At 37.6% G+C, this 26,109-nt stretch overlaps 1 protein-coding gene across 1 annotated transcript in view; it reads right to left on the bottom strand.

The window, feature by feature from the left end:
- GALNTL6 (polypeptide N-acetylgalactosaminyltransferase like 6) overlaps positions 1–26,109 on the bottom strand; it is a 1,456,655-nt gene that overhangs the window by 812,666 nt on the left and 617,880 nt on the right. The window contains exon 4 of the mRNA XM_068974511.1: positions 501–667. Within this exon, the coding sequence (XP_068830612.1) occupies positions 501–667 (167 nt within the window). The remainder of the gene's footprint in view (positions 1–500; positions 668–26,109) is intronic.

Genomic DNA, 26,109 nt, shown 5'->3' with positions numbered 1-26,109 from the left:
CTAAAATTGCCAAGTCAAAATATTTCTTTGTGTTACTTACCTTTTCTAGTATTTATGAAATAACAGAAGCACAGCCTGGAGAAACCATCTTTCTAGTAAACAACAGAGCAGATCTTTTTCAGAAATGGGAACAGGTTTTACGGTTCTACTGGAAGATATCACCATTCATATGTACTCACCATATTTCACAGTGGTTTTTTTTCTAAAGCTGAAGATAGAACTTAAGGCATTCTGCCAACACCTGTCTAATTCACAACAGAAATGCAATGCAAATTTCTTACAGATACCCCAAATGATGCCAATAACTTATCCATTTCATTTTGCATTTGGCCAACATTTTACAAAATCACATCACCACAGCATAGACAAAACTTCATAATCACCTTTCAGATAGAATCAGCAAGAAGCCATGGTAATAATCCTCTGCCTTATTTTAAAAACCTGTATCAATTATGCAGGTGATAATAGAATCACATAAAATGGTATCAACAGTGACTTACCTCTATCACTGAAGTCATCAACCAGGATGATTTCTGCGATCAGACTCTCTGGGGTTCGGTTGATGATGCTGTGTATGGTCCGGAGGAGGGAAGTCCAGCCTTCGTTATGGAATGGGATAATGATGCTGGTGTTCGGCAGCCTTTCCAGGTACATCTTGTGCTTACAGCTGGATTTGAAAGAGGAGGGCAAGGCTATGTTAGATGCAAAACGGCAGTACATTTTATATTGCCATTGACTCACTGTGTTATCAGACAACTGTGAAAATTAGACTTTGCCTAATGGTTTCCCAGCCAGAGCTTCTACATTGTTATAGCTACTCTACCCATTCTTGGGATTTATTAATGATTCCCTTTCACATCCACTCTCTTTTTTGTTTTTTGGATGTGTCAATTTCACATTTATTCAGGTACAGATAATGTGTCTCGACTCAACAAGGTTAAATAAGAAGAAGCTCTGTTGTACTATAAAACCAGATGAGTAGTTTATTCCAGTGATTCTGCGTTGATTTTGCCATAATTTCCTCAGCTATGCCCTCCTTTGTATACTGACTTCATCTATGCTTTTCTATACCAGTGGCTCAAAAAGAAGGTAAGAATTGCACTGAAATGTCATGCTCTTCTTAATATATATTTTCTCTATTGCGATCTAATAGTAATGAGGACAAATTTTATGTATTAACATCATTTCCATTGAGCACATGGTTAATGTTTGGGTGGATTTCTGGGAAGCTTTGGAAGTTTAACTTCTGTAATATTTATGCCCAAATAATCAGTTAAAGTTGGTTATTGCCTCCACGGCTGGGCAGTGTTTAAGGCTCTAGAGGAGAAAAGAGACTTAAAGTGAAAGAAGTGAAAATTTAATCTTAAATAATCACATACTGATGCAACCTCATGGTTGAGACTACAGTGAAATTCAAATCATGACACTATGACATTCTTTATGAGAACTATACAGATCTCATATTTCTGTTATCACTGTGAACTAATCTGAGATGTCAAATAGGAAGTAGGTCTTAACTCTGGGCATAGTTACAAGCAATTTAGTATATGTCATGGCTATGCTTTCAATATTCTTGATTTATTTAAGTAATTTATAAATAGGGCAGAAAACTGGGTCTCAAATCTCATTTAATTTTTAGTTCGGCATTGGTCATATTTGCCCAAGCTTTATGAAGGATAATGAATTCACTTGTTGGTGAAACATTTAAGTTACTTTAAAAATAATACAGAATGAAATTTTAATCAATTATCAAAATTCAGTGATTTTCCTGACATGGACAACCTGAAGACAAAAGAGAGAGCAAAAATCTGGAAACAGACACAGTCTCTGCTTAAAAGCAAGAACATCTAATAATTTGTCTTTTGCCATAAATGGCTACCGTTTAATTTAGATAAGAAAACAAAACAAAGTATAAATTTTGAAGCATGCATAGATTCTACCAGTTTGCATAGAAACATACCAGAATATTCAAGACAGTACCTACAATATGTTTTTAGTCAATTACTTTAATACTTTATTTTACTATGATCTCAATAGGATAACTTAAATATTACTGTGGATATAAAATAGATCTTGTCTTACAGCTTCAGATGATAGAATTTTAGTATAATGCAATTAAAGAAAAAAATTAACTATCCTGGAAGTTACAATAGAATGACATATTTTTAGACAAATAATTTAAATATAAAAATAGACATTTCTTTCTATCTTGTCACTTTATTATCACTCTGTTTGATCTCAGATTTTAAAAATTGTAAAAATATTTATAAAAATGGTAGATTTCGATGTTTTCAAATACAATTGAGAGAACTAGGAAAAAAACATCAAAATGATACCATGAAGTGGGCATAAAAGCCCTATAAAAGACATGCTCCTTAAAGAACCAGGGCTTCCCTGGTGGTTCAGTGGTAAAGAATCCGCCTGCAATGCAGGAGACCCATGTTTAATCCCTGGGTCAGGAAGATCCCCTGGAGGAGGGAATGGTAATCCATTCCAGTATTCTGACCTGGAGAACTTCATGGATAGAGAAGCCTGGCAGGTTAAAGTTCATGGGGTCACAGTCAAACACGACTGAGCGACTTTCACAGAGGAACATATTCCTTTAGGGATAGCATAAAATGATTTTAAAGAACAATATATGAAACATACATGCCAGTGATTTCCAAGAATATAGTGAGATGGGTGCTTTCACATATAATGAACAAAGATGGAAAAGAGTGCTAAAGGAATTCAGTGCATCTTATCATAATTACAGAGTTATTCATTCAACAAACCCAAAGACCTGAGACAAAGGTGTTTTCCTATATCAACATTCAGTTCAGTTCATTTCAGTCACTCAGTCACGTCCGACTCTTTGTGACCCCATGGACTGCAGCACGCCAGGCTCCCTTGTCCATCACCAACTCTGGGAGCTCACTCAAAATTATGCCCATCAAGTCAGTGATACCATCTAACCATCTCATCCTCTGTCGTCCCCTTCTCCTCCTGCCTTCAGTCTTGCTTAGCATCAGGGTCTTTTCCAGTGAGTCAGTTCTTCACACCAGGTGGCCAGAGCATTGGAGCTCCATTTGAGTGCAGAGTTCCAAAGAATAGCAAGGAGAGATAAGAAAGTCTTCCCCTGCAATCAATGCAAAGAAATAGAAGAAAACAATAGAAAGGGGAAGACTAGAGATCTCTTCAAGAAAATTAGAGACACCAAGGGAACATTTCATGCAAAGATGGGCTCGATAAAGGACAGAAATGGTAGGGACCTAACAGAAACAGAAAATATTAAGAACAGGTGGCAATAATACACCGAAGAACTGTACAAAAAAGATCTTCACAACGCATATAATCATGACGGTGTGATCACTCACACTCACCTAGAGCTAGACATCCTGAACTGTGAAGTCAAGTGGGCCTTAGGAAACATCACTATGAACAAAGCTAGTGGAGGTGATGAAATTCCAGTTGAGCTATTTCAAATCCTGAAAGATGATGCTGTGAAAGTGTTGCACTCAATATGCCAGCACATTTGGAAAACTCAGCAGTGGCCACAGGACTGGAAAGGGTCAGTTTTCATTCCAATCCCAAAGAAAGGCAATGCCAAAGAATGCTCAAACTACTGCACAACTGCACTCATCTCACACACTAGTAAAGTAATGCTCAAAATTCTCCAAGCCAGGCTTCAGCAATATGTGAACCGTGAAGTTCCAGATGTTCAAGCTGGTTTTAGAAAAGGCAGAGGAACCAGAGATCAAGATGCCACCATCCTCTGGATCATGCAAAAAGCATGAGAGTTCCATAAAACATCTATTTCTGCTTTATTGACTATGCCAAAGCCTTTGACTGTGTGGATCACAATAAACTGTGGAAAATTCTGAAAGAGATGGGAATACCAGACCACCTAACTTGCCTCTTGAGAAACCTGTATGAAGGTCAGGAAGCAACAGTTAGAACTGGACATGGAACAACAGACTGGTTCCAAATAGGAAAAGGAGTACATCAAGGCTGTATATTGTCACCCTGCTTATTTAACTTCTATGCAGAGTACATCATGAGAAACACTGGACTGGAAGAAACACAAGCTGGAATCAAGATTGCCAAGAGAAATATCAGTAACCTCAGATATGCAGATGACACCACCCTTATGGCAGAAAGTGAAGAGGAAGTAAAAAGCCTCTTGATGAAAGTGAAAGAGGAGAGCGGAAACGTTGGCTTAAAGCTCAACATTCAGAAAACGAAGATCATGGCATCCAGTCCCATCACTTCATGGGAAATAGATGGGGAAACAGTGGAAACAGTGGCTGACCTTATATTTCTGGGCTCCCAAATCACTGCAGATGGTCATTGCAGCCATGAAATTAAAAGACGCTTACTCCTTGGAAGGAAAGTTATGACCAACTTAGACAGCATGTTAAAAAGCAGAGACATTACTTTGCCAACAAAGGTCCATCTAGTCAAGGCTATGGTTTTTCCAGTGGTCATGTATGGATGTGAGAGCTGGACTGTGAAGAAAGCTGAGCACCAAAGAACTGATGCTTTTGAACTGTGATGTTAGAGAAGACTCTTGAGAGTCTCTTGGACTGCAAGGAGATTCAACCAGTCCATCCTAAAGGAGATCAGTCCTGGGTGTTCATTGGAAGGACTGATGTTGAAGCTGAAACTCCAATACTTTGGCCACCTCATGAGAAGAGGTGACTCATTTGAAAAGACCCTGATGCTGGGATAAATTGAGGGCAGGAGGAGAAGGGGACGACAGAGGATGAGATGGTTGGATGGTATCACCAACTCAATGGGCATGGGTTTGGGTGGACTCCAGGAGTTGGTGATAAACAGGGAGGCCTGGCGTGCTGCAGTTCATGGGGTTACAAAGAGTCGGACATGACTGAGTGACTGAACTGAATTGAACTGAACTTCAGCATCAGTCCTTCCAATGAATATTCAGGACTGATTTTCTTTACGATTGATTGGTTGGATCTCCTTGCAGTCCAAGGGACTCTCCAGAGTCTTATCCAACACCACAGTTCAAGAGCATCAACTCTTTGCCGCTCACCTTTTTAATGGTCCAACTCTCATATGGATATGTGACTACTGGAAAAACCATAGCTTTAACTATACAGGGCTTTGTTGGTAAATTAATGTCTCTGTTTTTTAAAATATAGTGTCTATGTTGGTCATAGCTTTTCTTCCAAAGCGCAAGTGTCATTAATTTCATGGCTCCAATCACTACCTGCTGTGATGTTGGAGCCCCAGAGAATAAAATCCGTCACTGTTTCCATTGTTTCCCCATTTATTTGCCATGAAGTAATAGGGCCGGATGCCTTGATCTCAGTTTTTTTAATGTTGAGTTTTGTATTATTCTGAATATTGATATTCAGGGTATCAGTATATCAAAACATCAAATATTAATATATCAAAATATCAAAACATCCAATATTAACATATCAAAATATCAAAGCATCATACCTAACAATGATCTGGGAATGTAACTGATATTCCCAGGTGTAAAATTATTCTTTTAACATTTAGAGGAGATACTGTACACATTTCTGGCTTGTTTTTTAAATAAGAGCTGTATTCAGACTAATACACTATAGCAGGGTTTCCAACCCCTGGGCCATGGACCAGTTCATGTTAGGAACCTGGCTGTATAGCAGGAGACGAGCAGTGGGCAAGTGCTTGTATTTATAGCTGCTCCCCATTGTTTGCATGACCTTCTGAGCTCTACCTCCTCCCAGATCAGAAGTGGCATTAGATTTTCACAGGAGCATGGACCCTACTCTTCCTGAATCATTCCAAAACAATCTCCCTCATCTCATCCATGGAAAAATTGTCTTCCGCGAGACCAATCTCTGGTGCCAAAAATGTTGGGGACTGCAAAGCAATCAATAGGGATTTAAAGATATGTTTAACAGCTATATATAATCCGTTCAGAAAAATAGGCAGACTTGTGAGGATAGAAGACTGATCATGGGCAAAAAAGCCTTTGCTCATAAAAATATTTTAAGTAATTTCTATATAAGGGATGTGAAAGTATCTTTCTGTTCATTCGTGTGTTCAGTTCACAATGATTTGCCATTGGCTTACTCTTAGCCAACTCTGGTAGGGCTGAGTTCCAGTCCTCCTTTCTCTGGAGGCCCAGGGAAAAGTCCCACAATGCCTGGGTATCTGTAGGTGGCAGGAGTCGTCTGTAAGGCCACCCCTTTCGCCGCCTCCCCCTCCCCCGCCTCGTCCCCCTTGTTTCAAGCTGGGTTCCTTCCCTCCCTTGAAATCTTTGATGTTAGTACTTGGATCTGAAGTTCTGTGTCTCTATTGGAGGTTTTCTGAGAGACTGTATTCTTGTATTTAAGGGCTTCCCTGGTGGTGCAGAGGTTAAAGCGTCTGCCTGCAATGTGGGAGACCTAGGTTCGATCTCTGGGTCGGGAAGATCCCCTGGAGAAGGAAATGGCAACCCACTCCAGTATTCTTGCCTGGAGAATCCCATGGACGAAGGAGCTTGGTGGGCTACAGTCCACGGGTCGCAAAAAGTCGGACATGACTGAGCGACTTCACTTCACTTTACTCTTAGCCAGGAGGCAAAGTGGAGATAAAACAGAGAATGAACCCCAGTTTCTCACTTTAAGATATTTATGTTATAATAGGAGATACAGACTGGTAAAAGGCAAAGATTTAAAGGGGAATTGATCTGTAGACGTGTACAAGCATTTGAGAGTGAGGCACCTGAATCAATTCATAAAGTACTGCAGAAATGCAAGTGAGAGTTAAAAGGGGCCTGCAAAAGACCAGCTTGAGATATATTTAGGAAAATAATTGACATGACTTAGTAACTGTCTAGGAGAAACAGTTATGGAGAACCCCCACGTTTTGGACATGAGCAACTGATGTATGAAATACAGATGGAGGTAAGAATACAGTGTGTGAGGGACATTTGAGGGCTCCAAGACTTGAGGGTAAAGATGAATTCGACATTAAGTTTGAAGTGTCTAAATGATATCGAGTTGAACATGAAAACAGATCCTTTGCTCCCTGTCCTGCTTGCTCATTTCTGTTCTCTTCCAGCCTTAAAAGACCCTAATTCTTTCAAATCTAGTATATGAGAGACAGCAAAAGAGACACAGATGTAAAGAACAGACGTTGGACTCCGTGGGAGAAGGTGAGGGTGCGATGATTTGAGAGAATAGCATTGAAACATGTATATTATCATATCTGAAATAGAACATTAGTCCAGGTTCGATGCATGAGACAGGGTGCTCAGGGCTGGTGCACTGGGATGACCCTGAGGGATGGGATGGGGAGGGAGGTGGGAGGGAGGGTCAGGATGGGGAACACACGTACACCCAGAGCTGATTCATGTCAATGTATGGCAAAAATCACCACAATAGTATAAAGTAACTAGCCTCCAATTAAAATAATTAAAAAAAAGACCCTAATTCTAGGAACGAGATTCACTCAGCAACTCAACCTAACTCCTGACTTATTCCCTCCTGAACGTACACTATGCCTTTAACCTGCTGATTCTTTTCCAAGATAAAAGGAAGTAAGGATGAAGAATAAAGTAGCTAAAAAATGACTAGCTCTCTACCCCAGCAGCCCCTTTAGTAACCCTGCAGGCAGATCATGCAGGCAAGATTACATCAGAAGAGATGTTCACGCAATGGAGAATGATCAGAACCCAACATCCTGCTCTGATAGATTCACTGAGATTCTTCCCCATTTCCCCCTTTAAAACTGGTCATGGCCAAGCAGAATCTTCAGAGTTGATCTCTGGACAAATCCACCTTCTCCTCAGATTGTTGGCTTTTTGATTAAAGCACCCTTCCTGTTTATTCACACTTGCCTCTCAAATGATTGGCTTTTGAGCAACTGAAGCTGTTCAGTAACAAACACAGCAGTGGTATATGACATACACAGTTAGCTGTCTATGTATGTACGTGTGTGTATGTGTTTATCTATCTATCATCCATGTGTCTGCTACCTATCATCTACCTATTATCTAAGTATTTATCATCTATCATCCATGCAGCTATCCATCTATCCATTCATCCATTTATCCATCCATCCATTCATCTATCATCCCTCTATCTATCCCTTTATCTAACATCCATCCATCCATCTATCTATCCATCTATTTACCATCTATCTATCTATAGCTCAAATAAAGATCTGATTTACTGGAAGCACAAGTTGATGAGTAACAGCTCCAGCACTGATGCCGGAGCATCACCACCGTCTCTACAGCATCACCATACTAGTACTTGCCAAGTTGGTCTTACCATAAGTACCAGCAGACAGTCAACTGAGTGCTTTCTCTCATCTCTGATAAAAGGCAGATCAAAAGTTCAGAGGCAAATGAATGCCATAGAGCAAGTATCAGGCAATGAAGCTGGGGAAAAAGCAGTCCTATAGTGAAGCATCTCTGAGGTGTTTTCTGTATCATCACTATGGTTTTCCAGCAAGATGGTGCCTCAGGTGCCCACAGGGATAAGCATCAGGATGCGGATCTTTGACTGGCTGATTTCCCTTCCCTGTTGTATCTCTTCACCCTCCTTGCCAAAGTATACTCTGTGATGATCTCTTTAAAACTACTGCAGTCAAATTGTGTCTGAGAGTCTACTTTAGGGGAAACCAATCTGAAACAATCAGCCTGCCAATGCAGGAGACACAGAAGACTGGGGGTTGATCCCTGGGTCAGGAACACACCCTGGAGGAGGAAATGGAAACTCACCCCAGCATTCTTGTCTGGAGAGTTCCATGGACAGAGGAGCCTGGCAGGCTACAGTCCATGGGGTCACAAAGAGATGAACGTGACTGAGCATGTACCTGCATTACATTAAATATAGCCTTAATCTAATAAGCAGACTATTAGTAATACAGTTACCTTCTTTACATAGATGCCTGTAATTTTTTTCAATGAGACTACACTGAAAACTCACTCATTATAATTATTTCTCAAATACTGAAAAATCACTTTTTATACATTAGACTATTGAGGTTTAAATGTGGCTTTGCCACTTGTGTGAAAATGGGTCAGTTATTTAACTTCTATAAGACTAGTTTTCTCATGTGTAACAATGTAAAAGCAAAAAATCATAATTTATTCATAATTTGTGAAAGAGAAATTAGATAATTCATACAAAGCATTCAGTACAGTATTATATTTGATAATAGTTTTTTTAAATTATATGTTGCTGTTATTATTGCTTAAAAAATTTTTTTTTTGATGTGGAGTTGAATTTGTTCTCATATTACTTCTTTTTCATGTTTTGGTTGTTTGGCCATGAGGAATGTGGGATCTTAGTTCCTAGCCAGATTTTGAACCCACATCCCCTATATTGGAAGGTGAAGTCTTAACCACTGTATCATCAGGGAAGTCCGCGGTTGTTTTAACAGTTATTATTTTATCTGTCAAGTCCTCTGTGAAAGACACTAGGAAACAAGGAGAGACGCGAACTGCGTGAGAGAAAGTAAGAGACACACGATAAAAAGATGAATAAATTACAGTTTCCTCCCTTAAGGATTCACAGACCAGTGGACAGATGCAGAAAATGATTAGACTCAAATGAGACAAGGGACTTAACAGATGGCACAGAGGCACTGAAGAGCCCACAGGAGGTATGACCAACTTTGTCTGAAAGAACTAGGGATGTCTTTATAGATGAGTCTGTATGTGGAAAACAGATCATGAAGGATCTTGAAAGTGATTCTAAGAAATCTGGACATCAGCCTGCAGTCAATGGGAAGTATTTCTCATACTGTTAATGGTGGGGAAGACAGGATACTGTTTATAATTCCTCTGACATCTGGGTAAGTGATGCACCGAGACAGCAAAGATGAAAGGAAGAAAGTCTGGAGGTTGTAATAGCTTGGGAAAAAATAATGAGGGTGCTGATCTGAGTTTTACTCTAAGGAAAGCCAGCCTATTTGTGGTGGTGCCTGAACTGATTAAATTATATGTAGTCATCCCAGCATTTAAGCTGCTCCAAAGGAAATTGAATTCACTCTCAAAGTCAGCCATTGCATTGGCCAAGCTATTATACAGATGACACCTTCTCATTATTACTAGAAATATTGAAGCATATCCAGAATTTGGTTAAGAATCTGCAACCTGTGTATTTTAGGTTTAACTTCAAGTCAAGCTGGGAATGGGAAATTTGTGAAATTAGAAGACAATGTGGCAATATGGAACTGTATTGAAGAAATAAGTAAAATGAAGTCAGACACAATTTATATGTTTATGTATAGGTAGCAAATTTATGAAAAGAAAATAGGGATAATTTAATGCCTGTTATTATTGCATTTCATATTGTATATTATTTTAAAATAAGCCTTTTAATAAAATTAACTTGGAGAGTAATAATGGCTCAGAAATGAGGACATCTCTTTAAGTAATACTTTAAGTGAATGGAAAAACAAATCTTTAAATTTAAATGTATCAAAGAGACAAAAGAAATAAATTCTTAGGCTACTTGCGAGAAACGATGAATCTTAAAGGCATTTTTAAAAGTTGATTAAAAACCAGTCGGTAAATGTTCTGCTAAACCATTCACAAATCTTAAATGCATTGTGCTAAGAGGAAGAAGCCAAAGTTAAAAATAACTTGTCATAGAGTTAATAAACTGCTTACTTTTCTTTGTAAAAAAAAAAAAAATAAAAGAAAATAAAACTGAATAGAATATTTCTCACACTCTTCTGTTTCCACAAACAGAGCATATATGTTTTCTGATATTCACTATTGACATTTAATAACAGGGCAATTTAAAGATATATTTAGTTTAACAATAGTCTTTATTATAAACATACTTAAACACCATTCTTTTATAATTACATTAACTTATCTTTGCATTTTCACTGGTTTCACAAAAAGTGTTTCATTTATCTTTGCAACTTCACTGGTTTCACAAAAAGTGGTTCTTTCACAAATAGGAATAAGCCAACTAAAAAAAAAAAAAATTAGAGATATGTGATTTAAGTACCTGACTTATTTGTGATTTTTTTTTTTGTCTGAAAGAGATATCAACAATATCAACCTTTATACTGTGTTTAGATAAACTTGCGTTTAAGATTCTCAAAGCCTTCATATTTTCTTTATCATCATTTAAACACACTTTCTCATGCCTAAGGCTGAATATTTAGTTTTGGACACAACATCAAAACCTGCATTTTAAAGATTCAAACACTCAGACTGCAAGATTTGGGTAGAATGTTTGAATGAAAGCATTTGAACATTTTACTCCTTAGATCATTCCATTAGCTTATCTAAAGTTATTATTTTATTTTTTGTTTTAATGGATTTTTTTTCTATTTATATAAGTAGATCAGTCCAGATGTTATATTATGGTAATAAATAATTTCCAATCCCAATGGCTCACAAAAATGAATATACTCTTTCTGTGTCTTCTGCTTATTTATCACTGGCTGGCTAGAGAGTCTCTGCCTGAGGTCACTAGCACCAGTCAACACTTTGACCATTGTCAAACACTGTGTCAGACGTTAGTTAGAACAGTGGTGGGTCTCAGGCTGGAAGTTAAATGGTCTGTCTCTAAAATGACAGTTCCTTCTGCTTAGAAATCACTGGTCAGCACTAGTCACGTGGCAGGAGGGCCCGGTGAGTGCAATCTTATATACAGTGAAGAATTATAGCCAGAAGTAGTTGGGATGAACATGACCATCCTAGTGTTTTATGTTCTTTCAATAAAAAACGAAATAGGAAAATGGAAACTGCCCATTATATTACATTACATGGAAACATTAAAGAGATTCAATTTCTTCACAGACCAAAAAAGAAAAAAAATGATTGCATATATTTAAGGTTTCTCATCTACAGAAGCATAGTTGAAATCTCATTTTTCATTTTTAGAACTGCAACCACACTTAAGGTATCATCAAGTTTAGTCCTTTATTTAATTGAAATTTGAGACATTTAAAGTTTTAGAGAGTTAAACAAAAATTATTTTAACAATCAAACAGGTAAAACAGTGTACTGGGTGAAGAGTGATAGAATTATAGGGCATTTGACCCAAAGAGTTTAAAATTTTTTGAAAGATATTTATAACTCACATAGCTGGGGAGTAGAGAGCAAAGAAATGGAATCCAACACTCTTCACTTCTGATTACATAATATTTTGGAAATGCCATTCTATCACTGGCTTTTTAAGACATCTTTATATTAATCCAATCCATTAAATTATATAAATACTGTAATATTTTAAAGTGAGGTAGGCAATTACTCCGTTAGATCAGACATTTTTGTGAAATATGCAATCTATTATCCACAAATATTTCTGGAAGTAAGCCATTTAAAAATATGTATAAAGAAATACCTATGACAAAATTTATGACCAATTATCATTTGAATACAGACTCTAAGAAGGCCCTGGCGACTGAACCCTGGGCTGTCTGAACCACTAGATTACACTAGTAGGGGAAGGAAAGAAGTAGACATTGTGCCCCCATATCTAATATTTCTTTATTAGTTTTGTACATTTTAATAAAAACAGAGAGCTTTGCAACTTCCAGCTAATATTATTTCTGGCTAAGATTATCACTGGGATTTCTCCTTTTAACCAAGATGGAGTAACATGGCAGGCAGGAGAGGGCTTCCCAGATGGCTCAGTGGTAAAGAATCCACCTGACAATGCAGGAGACACAGGAGACCAGGGTTTCATCCATGAGTCTGGAAGATCCCCTGGAATAGGAAATGGCAACCCACTCCAGTATTCCTGCTTGGGAAATTCCACATCCAAAGGAAACCTGGTGGGCTACAGTCCATGGGGTCACAAGCACAATGGAGCAACATAGATATACTTATTCTTCCACTTGACCACTTAAACAACTATATTAAAACTATGAATGGTTTTCAAGACACTGGCAAAAATATATATATATATATATATATATATATATATATATATATATATATATATATATAGAGAGAGAGAGAGAGAGAGAGAGAGAGAGAGAAATTCTTCAGAAAGAGGAAGCAAACATTTCCCTCTGCTTATATGCCAGAGTGAAATTCTAGGCAATGCTGAAGTTAGGAGAAACTCAGGTCTACCTAGGTGATCTCCCTAAATGGTAGAGATGAAGCCAACAACCTAGAGTTATCAAAGTTTGTAAGAGTTTGCAGGAAGGAACAGTATAGAAAGAAAACCTAGGCAATCTACAGTGTCCCCTTGACTCTTCAGCAGAGTATAGATCAACACGTGTATAAAGACATAACCTTGAACTGAGGAATGAAGCACCAGAAAAGATTAAAGGGATCAGTAACTCATATAGGGCATGAAATAATCCTTGTTCTCAGCAGGCATGATGAAAAAACTTGTATCTCAAGAATTGTGTAGAGTATTCGAAAAGGGGTTAGAAAGGATGGAGAAGTAGTCCTAAAAACAGTTCCAGTTCAAAGAAAGCTTCAGTGCAATACTTAGCAGAATCAAACTGTTTCTAAGTAGCTACATTGTATCACAGGGAAAAGGCTCAGTTACACTTATAGGAATATCAAAGTATTTTACACCCTAAAAAATAAAATTCAAACATTTGACAACCAGTAAAAACTACAAACCATTCGAAGAAGCAAGAAAACAGGAACCCAAAATGAAAAAGAAAAACACTAAGCGAAATTGGCACAAATATCAAGGATGATAGAATAGGCAATGATATTAAAGTAGTTATTATAGCCGTTTCCCAAACATTCAAGAAGACAAAGGAATACTTGAACATACTGAAAGACACAGAAGATGTTAAAAATAACCAAATATAACTTCTAGAGATTAAAGCTATAGTCCCTGAGATGAAAAATACACTAGATAAAATTTAAGGCAGATTAGATATTGTGGATGAAAAGATCCATAAACTTGAAGACATGGAAAGAGGACTCTCCAAAATTAACAAAAAAGGATAAAAGAAATTCTCAACATAAAATGAATAGAGCATCAGCAGTGTGGAAAACTTCAAAAGGCCTAATATGTGTTCAATTAAAGTATCCACAGGAGAAGGTAAAGGAGACATGGGAAGTATCTGAAGACAGATTATAAAGTTTTTGAGATTTAATGAAAACGTGAAGCGCCAAATAGGTGCTTCAAATAGGCCTGTGTAATCTGGGCACAAGAAACATGAAGAAAGCCACATTAGCATCTCTCATAACTCAGTTTTTAAAAGCACTGATAAAGACACCATTTTGAAAGCAACCAGAGAGACAAAGAAATAGAGAACAAACTCAGAACAAACAAAATAGAGAAGGGGAAGGGGGGATGAATTAAGAGATTGGAATTGATACACACACACACACACACACACACACTATTGATACCACATATAAAACAGATAACCAATGAAACCTACTGTGTAGCATAGTGAACTCTACTCAGTGCTCTGAGATGACTTGAATGGGAAGGAAATCCAAAACAGCAGGGGATATATGTCTACATATAGCTGATTCAGTTTGCTATACAGTAGAAACTAACACCGTATTGGAAAGCAACTATAGCCCAATAGAAATTACATAAAACATAAAATAAATAAAAGCAACCAGAGGGGGTAAAAAAAAAGATACCTAAGTGTGGAGGGAAACCGGTAAGTGTGGAGCTACCGCTGATAAGAGTGACAGCAAATTTCTCATTAAAAATAATTCAAGATAGAAAGACAGTGGGGGGACACTTTAAGTACAGAAAGGAAAATTTATTTTATTATTTTATTTTTTTTCCCAAAAGTTTTATTGGGGGAAAACTAAAACACATTTACAGTGCAATGTTTACAGTCACAATTTGTAGTGAACTGATTCCCCAAATATATTACAACTCAAGTTGACTTAACCTTGTTACATTCAAAATACCTTCTGTCAAAGTAGTCAGAAAAGAAAATTTAAAAGAGGAAAAAAAGCAATCTACTTTTCTTTAGTCAATGAAAATATGTTTAAAAAACAAAGGTAAAATAAAAATTTTTCAAACATACAAATATTGAATTAGGCTTGGGTTTCTCTTCTGGCTCAGCTGGTAAAGAATCTGCCTGCAATGTGGGAGACCTGGGTTGGGAAGGTCCTGTGGAGAAAAGGCTGCCCACTCCAGTAATCTGGCCTGGAGAATTCCATGGACTGTATCGTCCATGGGGTTGCAAAGAGTCAGACAGGACTGAGTGACTTTCATTTTCACTACATACATTAGGAGACCTCCACAAAAGTAAACATTGCAGGGAACTCTTTAGAACAATTATATTCAGTGGAAATCTATATGTAGACAAAACGAAAAGAATTAAAAGCAACATAAACAAATTTTGTGGGCACCCTTAGAGGGGCCACCACACGGCAGAAACTCTTATACTAAGCAGCTCTGCTGTGCAAGTTCTAGGTCAGCAAATGTAGCTAAGAGAGCCAGGGCTCACTTCCCAGCAACGCCCACAACAATAAGGCAGGTCAGCAAAGCTGGACTCCAGTCACCCTGATACAGCTCAAGTTTACGGCAGAGATTCCAAGACAGACTAGTTTCCTCCTAAGGAACAAGATACGTAAGTTACCACTTTTATTTCACATCATTCCACTACTTCTCCTCAGAGAGATTAGGCCAGATAATGAAACAAAAGGCATTCAAACAGGAAAGAAAGAATTAAAACTATTTCTACATGCATACGACTTGACATTGTATATTCTACACTTGACCTTAGCCAAAAGGCCGAGAAGCGATGACATTACATATTCTAAACAATACACACATGCAAACATACACTCGCATAAACATACATGCAAACAAATAAAAATAATCTCAGTAAAGTTACAGAATACAAGCTCAAAATACAAAATCAAATCTACTTCTTCAGATCAGCAATAAATAGGTTAAAATAAAATTAAGACAACTGTGTTATTTACAATACCATGAAGAAGAAGAAATTACTTAGAAAAACATTTAACAAAACAAATTCAAACATATGCTGAAAACTGCAAATATTTATTGAAAGAAATTTTCAGTTCAGTTCAGTTCAGTCGCTCAGTCGTGTCCGACTCTGCGACCCTATGAATCGCACCACATCAGGCCTCCCTGTCCATCACCAACTCCCGGAGTTTACTCAGATTCACGTCCATCGAGTCAGTGATGCCATCCAGCCATCTCATCCTCTGTCGTCCCCTTCTCCTCCTGCCCCCAATCCCTCCCAGCAACAGAGTCTTTTCCAATGAGTCAACTCTTCCCATGAGGTGGCCAAAGTACTGGAATTTCAGCTTTAGCATCATTCCTTCCAAAGAAATCCCAGGGCTGATCTCCTTCAGAATGGACTGGTTGGATCCCCTTGCAGTCCAAGGGACGCTCAAGAGTCTTCTCCAACACCACAGTTCAAACGCATCAATTCTTCAGCGCTCAGCCTTTTTCACAGTCCAACTCTCACATCCATACATGACCAATGGAAAAATCATAGCCTTGATTAGATGGACCTTAGTCGGCAAAGTAATGTCTCTGCTTTTGAATATGCTATCTAGGCTGCTCATAACTTTTCTTCCAAGGAGTAAGTGTCTTTTAATTTCATGGCTACAATCACCATCTGCAGTGATTTTGGAGCCCCAAAAAATAAAGTCTGACACTGTTTCCCCATCTATTTCCCATGAAGTGATGGGACCGGATGCCATGATCTTCGTTTTCTGAATGTTGAGCTTTAAGCCAACTTTTTCACTCTCCTCTTTCACTTTCATCCAGAGGCTTTTTAGTTCCTCTTCAATTTCTGCCATAAGGGTGGTATCATCTGCATATCTGAGGTTATTGATATTTCTCCTGTCAATCGTGATCCCAGCTTGTGTTTCTTCCAGTCCAGCGTTTCTCATGATGTACTCTGCATAGAAGTTAAATAAGCAGGGTGACAGTATACAGCCTTGACATACTCCTTTTCCTATTTGGAGCCAGTCTGTTGTTCCATGTCCAGTTCTAACTGTTGCTTCCTGACCTGCATATAGGGCCATCTAAATAAATGGAAACACATCCCAGGCTTTGGATCGGAAAACAATATCAAGATGATAATATTCCCCAATGTACAGATTCAACGCAATTCACATAAAAATCCCAGGTGTCTTTTTTTTTTGTGAGAAATGGATTTTAAAATTCATTTGGTTGTACTTTGGTTATACTTGCTTACTTAACTTGTATGCAAAGTATGTTATCTGAAATGCTGGGCTGGTTGAATCACAAGCTGAAAGAAAGATTGCTGGGGTAAATACCAACAACCCCAGATATGCAGATGATTCCACTATAATGGCAGAAAGTGAAGAGGAACTAAAGTCTCATGATGAGAGCGATAAGAGGAGGGCAAAAAAACTGGCTTAAAATTCAACTTTCAAAAAACTAAGATTATGGTATCTGGCCCCGTCATTTCATGGCAAATAGATGGGGAAGCAATGGAAACAGCAACAGACTTTATTTTCTTGGGCTACAAAATGACTTCAGATGGTGACTGCAGCCATGAAATTAATAAAAGACACTTGCTCCTTGGAAGAAAAGCTATGACCAACTTAGACAGCACATTAAACAGAGACATTGCTGACAAAGCTACGGTTTTTCCAGTGGTCATGTATGGATGTGAGAGTTGGATAATAAAGAAAGCTGAGTGCCGAAGAATTGATGCTCTTGAACTGTGGTGCTGCAGAAAACTCTTGAGTCCCTTGGACAGCAAGGAGATCAAGCCAATCAATCCTAAAGGAATCAACCCTGAATATTCATTGGAAGGACTGATACTGAAGCTCCAATACTTTGGTCACCCTGATGTGAAGAGTCAACTCATCGGAAAAGACCCTGATGCTGGGAAAGATTGAAGACAAAAGGAGAAGGGGCGGTAGAGGATGAGATGGTTAGACAGCACCACCAACTCAGTGGACACGAATTGTGGCAAACTCTAGGAGACGGTGAAGTGCAGGGGACTGGCATGCTGCAGTCTACAGGTCATGAAGAGTCGGACAGGACTTGTGACTGAACAACACCCAAAAATGTGTTACGAAACCCATTGCATTATCCTTAAATTAATATGCTAATATCTTACGCAGTATTTCAGAATGTTTGCTGTATTTAGAGGCAGGGGCTTTAAAGAGCTAGTTAAGTTATAGTGAAGTCATTAGGGTGAGCACTAAATCATCAGGAATGATATTTTTAGGAGACAAAAAATCTGAACGCAGACATGGTTAGAAGAGCAGGTGAAGACGCAGAGAGACGTGCATTAGGTCTCGGAAGAAACCGAACCTGCTGACATCCTGACTGCAGACTCCAGTATCCAGAATCATGAGAAGATAATTTTCTGCTGTTCAACTTATACAAGAAAATAATTTTGTGGTCAAATGGTAAAATTACTATTTTATTTCAGTTAAATCATTTTAAAAGATAGTTGATCAGTCTATAGCAAAAATAAAAGCAACATATTTTGACATTTATAACATAAGTTGAAACAAAATATATGGCAATAATAGCAGAAAGTTCTGAAGTAGAAAAATGTTGCACAGAATATTGCATAGAAAAATGCATACTGTTGTATAGTTCTTATACTACAAATGAAGTCATATAATATTACTTAAGGGAAGACCATGATTCGTTATGCTATATTCCATCAGCATAAAAGCAACCACTAAAATAACAGAGCATAAATAAAGTGAATGGTTTCCAATTATGTGTCTTATAGAGAGTAAGAATGTAATCAACATTTGCTAGATTGAAATGAATTGATTTGGAAACTTGGATAAAAATAATCACACATATACACACAATGCATAGTTACATCTGCGATGCCCTCACAAAAAAAAGATTACATAGAATGATAACATTTGAAATTAATTCAAAAGAAGTTAGAGGAAAGAGAAAAGTCTTAAAAGTCTTTAAGAACTCAGCATTACTTCAGTGATATTTTGAAGTGCAAAGCAGTCTTGTATATTTCAGCAAACTGTATCAGTAACTATATTGAATGTAAAGTGTTCTGAACAAGCACATAAAAGGCAGTCAGATTGCTCTCTGCTGCCTCCTACAGACTCATTCATAAAACAAAGATGCAAATAAATATAAAAGTAAAGGCACAGAAGATATACTAGGCTCACACTAACAAAAAGAAAGCTAAAGTGGCTTTCATAATAGCCAACAAAACAGATTTCAAAGCAAAGAATATTACCAAGATATAAAGTTTATTTCTTGATAAAAGGTCAGTGTATCAAGAGGATGTAACAATTCAAATATTTATGTACCTAGAAATAGAAATATATGAAACAAAAGTTGAGAGAACTGCAAGGAAATACAGATCATCCTAAAGTTACAAGAAACTAACTCTTTGGGTTTATCTTGCTCTTCTTTTTCAATTCTCATGGTGAAAGCTTAGCTTATCGATTCACTGCCCTTTTTATTTTTGTTTTAAAACACTGAATGATAGATTAGAATTATTTCACTTTAAGAACTACTTTAAGTATAAAAATTTTTTTAAAAATTAATTTTTATTTAAAATATTTTCTAATTTCACTTGAAACTTCTTTTAGGACATATTGATCTTTTACAATTGTTTTCAATTTCCAGTTGTATGAATATTATCCTATCTTCCTGCTGCTAAGTTTTAATTTAATTTTATTATCAGAGAACATGCTCTGTAAATCTACAGTCTTTTAAAACTTGTAGTCTTAGTTTTATGACCCAGGATACGGTTTGACTTGAACAGTGTTTTCTGCACACTTGAGAAAAATATATATTCTGCTATTTCTGGGTTGGGTATTTGGGTTTCTTTTCATGCGTCTCCTTTTCTGAATTCTTTGGATTATTTTTACACCTTTTACTACTTGATTTTAATGCATCCACTGTGATTCTGATGTTATATTGGGCTTTCCCAGTGGGGTGGCTCAGCTGTAAAAGTATTCCCTTGCAATGCAGAAGATGCTTGAAATAGGGGTTCTATCCCTGGGTCAAGAAGATCCCCTGCAGGAGGGCATGGCATTCCATTGCAGGATTCTTGCCTCCAGAATCCCATGGGCAGATGAGGCTGGCAGGCTACAGTCCATGGGGTCTCAAAGAGTAGGACATGACTGAAGTGACTGAGCACTCAGGTACATATTGTATAATATTTTAATGGGAGTTTTTGGGATTAAAATACTTGTCATGCTTCAAGTCCATTTAGAATTAATATTGCACCTACTTCATTTTAAGATGGAAATCTTATTACCATATAGGTTTCTCTGCACTCTTATGCTGTAGTTGTCTTACTTCTATGTACACTGAAAACCACCAGAAAATAGTGTATTTTCGTTTTTAACTGTCAAACATGTTTTAAGGAATTCAAAAACTCAGTGCTATTTTGAATTCTCATGTCCTTTCCTAACCCCACTATTGCTATTTTTTTCCCAACAGTGTCAATTAGGTGGGCCATACATTTTTCTAGGCCTTAGAGTTGAGTTCAGTGGTGTGACAATATCAAGTGTTCTTTTTCCCATCTTCTTCAGAAACCAGAATGATATTGGCAGGCTTTTAATTCCAAACATCATATAGTTTATAGCTCTATTGATAGTCAGATATTCTGCTTAATTTTGTGACATTTTCACTTGAATTTTCAAGGAAATTTTATATTTCCTCTAAGAGTCAAACTTTCAGCATAGTGATGTTTACAAATCTCCTTTATTATAGCTTAAATGTCTGTTGGAAGTTTAATGATACCATTCTTTCATGATTGACAATAATACCTGGGGATTTCCTTCTTGGTGGCTTCTGTTCTTCCTTAGAGATATTTTCTTGGGATTTAGAAATTTATTAATCCACTCAAAATACTAAATTTTGAATTTATAAATTTTTGACAATGTAATTGATTTCTTTTTTATACTTATTTTCCCAGGTGATTGATTTGAAAAATTTTCTTATTTAATTTATACATTTCTTACTTAATTTATACATTTAAAGCTATGATTGCTTATAAATACTACTTTAATTGTAAAGAACATAAATATGTTTCATTATCAAATATATTTTCATTATTAATAAGTTCAAATATATTTTCTATATGAATAAGTTTCATTATCATTCCATTTTAAACACTTTTTAATTTCTATGATTCCACATTTGACCTGTGGGTTATTCATAAATGTTTTATTTGATTTCTAAATATTTGCAACTTTTCTGCATATGTTATTTTTTATTGATTTTTAATTTAAGTTTGATGAGAGAACATATTCAGGGTTAATTCAATCTATTGAAATTTATTAAGAGTTGCTTATGCATAGATGTAGATCTAGCTGGATAAACATTCCATGTGCAACTGAAAAAAATGATTATACAATTATTGAATGTTAGATTCAAAAAATGTAAGTAAATTAAGTCAGTTTATTGATTTTATACAAACATACATATCTCTCAAGTGAAACATGTAACACTTGGGACATTTTTCATGTAATGCTAAAGTGCTATTAGTAATGATAGTAATAAAGAGGCAAGGAGTTATACTTTGGGTTTCCTTTAGGGCCCACATTCTAAATGGTTAAGATTCTATTCTGTTTTGTAATGATCATGAAAATTCTCTGAACTGGAAATAAACAGTGTGTCTACCCAGTCGTAGTCAGTTTCACTAGGATCAGTCGATTTCACTAGTTTGCATGTGAGAGGGAAACCACGCATAGTGCTGCAGATTGTTTGACCTCATGCATCGATGCGCACATGCTCAGTCATGTCCCACTCTTTGCTAACGCATGGACTGTAGCCCATCAGGCTCCTCTGCCCATGGGCTTCTCCAGGCAAGAATACTGGAGAGGGTAGCTATTTCAAATACAACTTCGTTGTGTTGTGGGTTTTTTGTGCCATTAGACCACCTTTGGAGATATATACATATATATATATATATATATATATATATATATATATATACACACACACATATACATATACATATATATATACACACACATACAAGTGCCAGTTTTCAGCACCTTGGACACATCCTGAATTAAAAAATTCATTACCTCACTCTATCAAAAACCTGTAAAATGTCTTTACTAATAGATGACAATTCAGACAATTCTGTGAAGTCTGTTTTAAACAGATATCCTAAACAAGAACCAAGATAGCTAGGGGTATTATTGCTGTTGCTGCTGCGTCACGCGTCAGTCATGTCCGACTCTGTGTGACCCCACAGACGGCAGCCTACCAGGCTCCCCCGTCTCTGGGATTCTCCAGGCAAGAACACGGGAGTGGGTTGCCATTTCCTTCTCCAATGCACGAAAGTGAAAAGTGAAAGTGAAGTCGCTCAGTTGTGTCCGACTCCTGGCGACCCCATGGACTGCAGCCCACCAGGCTCCTCTGTCCATGGGATTTTCCAGGCAAGAGTACTGGAGTGAGGTGCCATTGCCTTCTCCAAGTCTGCTGCTGCTGCTGCTAAGTCGCTTCAGTCGTGTCCGATGCTGTGCGACCCCATAGATGGCAGCCCACCAGGCTCTCCTGTCCCTGGGATTCTCCAGGCAAGAACACTGCAGTGGGTTGCCATTTCCTTCTCCAATGCATGAAAGTGAAAAGTGAAAGTGAAGTCGCTCAGTCGTGTCTGACTCTTAGCGACCCCATGGACTGCAGCCCACCAGGCTCCTCTGCCCATGGGATTCTCCAGGCAAGAGTACTGGAGTGGTTGCCATTGCCTTCTCTGGTATTATTGCTAGTAAACCACAATTTTAAAAAAGTTTTATCAAAGGAACCATTCATGTTTAGAAAGGAGCGAAAGCCTATTTATTTTCTTTGAGCTTTTTTCCACTGTATAATTTCTTGCAAAGCCATTTTGGTTCTGCTAAATTTCTCTCATCCTCATTCTCAACCGCCACAGAATAAAATGTCAACTGGCACCTGGCTACTGACAAGCAGACCATATAGCATATCTGTATGTCATTTTCAAGCAACCAATTTACATAGTAATTGTTTTAATGTCAGCTTATTCAATTTTCAATGGCTGCTTTAGTCACACTGTTTTTCTTTTCTAATCTTGCCATGCCAGTTGGGTTTGATAAAGCAGTGATAACTGGTAATTTATTTGCCTTTGACAGGCCTGGAAAATTAGATTGGATTGTTGAATATATGTGTATTTGAAGGTACAGGAGGGTAATCACTGTTTATTAATTTATTTGGGAACTTTCAAAAAATTTGCTTATTTTTTAATTGAAGGATAATTGCATTACAGAATTTTGTTGTTTTCTGTCAAACATCAACATGAATCAGACATAGGGAATTTATTTTGCAAATTAATAATTTATATGATACTGTGAGTACTACTTCAATATAACATGATGTCTTGTGTCTGTCCTAAGGAATAAAAAGAGCTTGTTTATGCAGCTGTATGTTTATCATAGCTCTGAGGCAGGAACATAGTGACCACGGAAGGGAGAGCGAAAGTGGAGGCCAGAGAGGGGCAGAAACCGACAGGAAGTCTGGCAAGTATTTTAGACAGAAGGGAGGGTTAATGATCAGCCCTGGTTTTCAAGGCTCACTCTAGCTCACTCTGTTGGATATATTGGACAGAACAATAGAGAGTGTGTGAGGTCCAGTTATGAGGTCATCCTAGGATTTCACTTCTGAGATGAGCGGCTTCCCTGGCGGTCCAGTGGTCAAGACATGGCCAATGCAGGGAGAGAAGCTTTGATCCCTGGTCGGGGAACTAAGATCCCACATTCCTCACAGCAAAAAACCAAAACATAAAACATAAGCAATATTGTAACAAATTCAATCAAGACTTTAAAAATGGTCTCCACTTTAAAAAAAAGAGAGAGAGAGAGAGAGATGATGGTGGATGTAGCTGAGTCCCAGGGAAGGGATACCTTCTAGACTTTGGCTCTGTATTTTAGAGATGGAATTAACAGACCTTGGTGGTTGAGGTTGGCCAAGAGAATAAATAAAATGATGAAACTGAGGGCCAGTACAGAGCATCACTGGGCTACATCATCCAGTCATCATGGAGCACCAGTGAACTGTAACACCTAGTCACCAGATAACCAGGATTTGTTTGCAGAGGAGACTGAAAGGCACTGGGAGGAAATGTCAGCACGTTTCCTTTCTGAGAAACAGACACAAAAACGCTGAAAAATGGGAGGAGGGCCCAAGTGTCAAACTGCGCTGGAATGCTTCACAAGACAAAGTGTTAAAATATTGGGTTTTGGCAACATGGAAGGCAATAGTGACTTTTGGAAGAAAAATGTGGATGGCATTCCTGTGTCTGGAGTCAAATTAAGAGTCTGAAGAGTGGGTGGAAGCTGAGGAAATCAATAGCTATTAGAAGCTGGGGTGGACTGCTGGAGGGAAATACGTTAAAGTGGCGATTTTATAGATATGGAAGTAGGGATGTTTTTAATCATATGATTAAACTTAAGCCAGAATAATGAACAAAGTATTTTTAAACATTAAAAGCTAAATTCTCCCCTTCTGTATAGAATAAAAGCAATTCTTTCCACAGTAGGAGTTCCAGATTTTTAATGGAATTTTATCAGAAAACAACTGTTTATATTACTGAAAGAGTTAAACTTCACACACACACACACCCAATTGGTACTTATCACAACACACCGGTTAGAGAACACTAGGGATAAATACTTATTACACTGATTCAGATGATAAGATCTAATGGAGTAATCAGTTGCTTGGTTTGGTAAAAACTAGGAGCAAAGTACATTATTTGACTAGGAGAAAACTGAAGTGATTTATCTTTTTTTTCAAAGAGCTTTACTAAGATATAATTCACATAAAATCCAATTCGTTTGTTGCATCAGGTAAAGTGTACAACTCATGGATTTTTACTTTATTCACAGATGTGTATAACCATTAGCACAACAGATTTTAGAATATATTCATCAACTTGAAAAGAAATCTCATGGAAGTTCCTTAAAAATCTAAAAACAAAACTAGTGTTTAATTCAGTGATTCTCCTACTGGGCATATACCCTGAGAAAACCATAATTTGAAAGGACACATGTAGCCTGCTGTTCACAGCTGCATTATTTACAATAGCCAGGACATAGAAGCAACCTAAATGGCCAACCACAGATGAATAGATAAAGAAGATCTGATACATGCATACAATGGAATGTTAGCCATGAAAGGAATAAAATTAGGTCATTTGTAGAGATGCGAATGGACCTAGAATCGGTCATGCATAGTGAAGTAAGTAAAAAAATAAAAGAGAAAAAGATCATTAATACATATATATAGAATCTGGAAAAATGGAACAGATAAACCTATTTTTAGGACAGGAATGGAGATGCAAGGGTAGAAAATGTATCTAATGGACTTGTGGACACTGTGGCAGAAGGGGAAGGTGGAATGAATTGGGAGAGTAGGATTGTCATACAGACACTACGGTGCGTAAAACAGATGGCCACTGGGAAGCTTCTGGAGAGCACAGGGAGCTCGGCTCAGTGCTCTGTGATGACAGAGGGGCCGGATGGCGGGTGGGCACAGGGGAGGTCCAAGAGGGAGGGGACACATGTGTACATAAAGCTGATTCACTTCATTGTACAGCAGAAACTCACACAACATTGTAAAGCGATTATACTCCAATTAAAAAAAAACCTCATAGCCTTAGTTATAACTATCCTGACCTTAGTTATAACTATCCTGATCTTTGTCCACTCATAGCCCTAGAGAACCACTGTTTACACATTCTATTTCTCAGAGTTTCCTACTGTGGACATTCATGCAGACAGAAGCATATATTATATGGAATTTTTTTCACTTAGCATAATGTTTTCAAGGTTAACTAAGTGAAGTGAAGTTGCTCAGTCGCGTCCGACTCTTTATGACCCCATGGACTGTAGTCTCCCAGGCTCCTCTGTCCATGGGATTCTCTAGGCAAGAATACTGGAGTGGTTTGCCATTTCCTTCTCCAAGAGATCTTCCCAGCCCAGGGATTGAACCCATGTCTCCTGCATTGTAGGCAGACAATTTATCATCTGAGCCACCAGGGAAGTCCAAAGATGTTGCATTTATAAGTATTCTGTTCCTTTTTATTACTGAATCATCTTCCATGATATCATTTCAGTTCAGTTCAGTTCAATTCAGTTGCTCAGTCATGTCCAGCTCTTTGTGACCCCATAGCCTGCAGCACTGTCCAGCTTCCCTGTCCATTACCAACTCCTGGAACTTGTTCAAACTCATGTCCATTGAGTCAGTGATGCCATCCAACCATCTCATCCTCGGT

Source organism: Capricornis sumatraensis, chromosome 6, assembly GCF_032405125.1.
Source record: "Capricornis sumatraensis isolate serow.1 chromosome 6, serow.2, whole genome shotgun sequence".
Classification (NCBI taxonomy): domain Eukaryota; kingdom Metazoa; phylum Chordata; class Mammalia; order Artiodactyla; family Bovidae; genus Capricornis; species Capricornis sumatraensis.
Note: the sequence above shows the minus strand (reverse complement) of the source record. Positions and strands in the feature narration are given on the sequence as shown.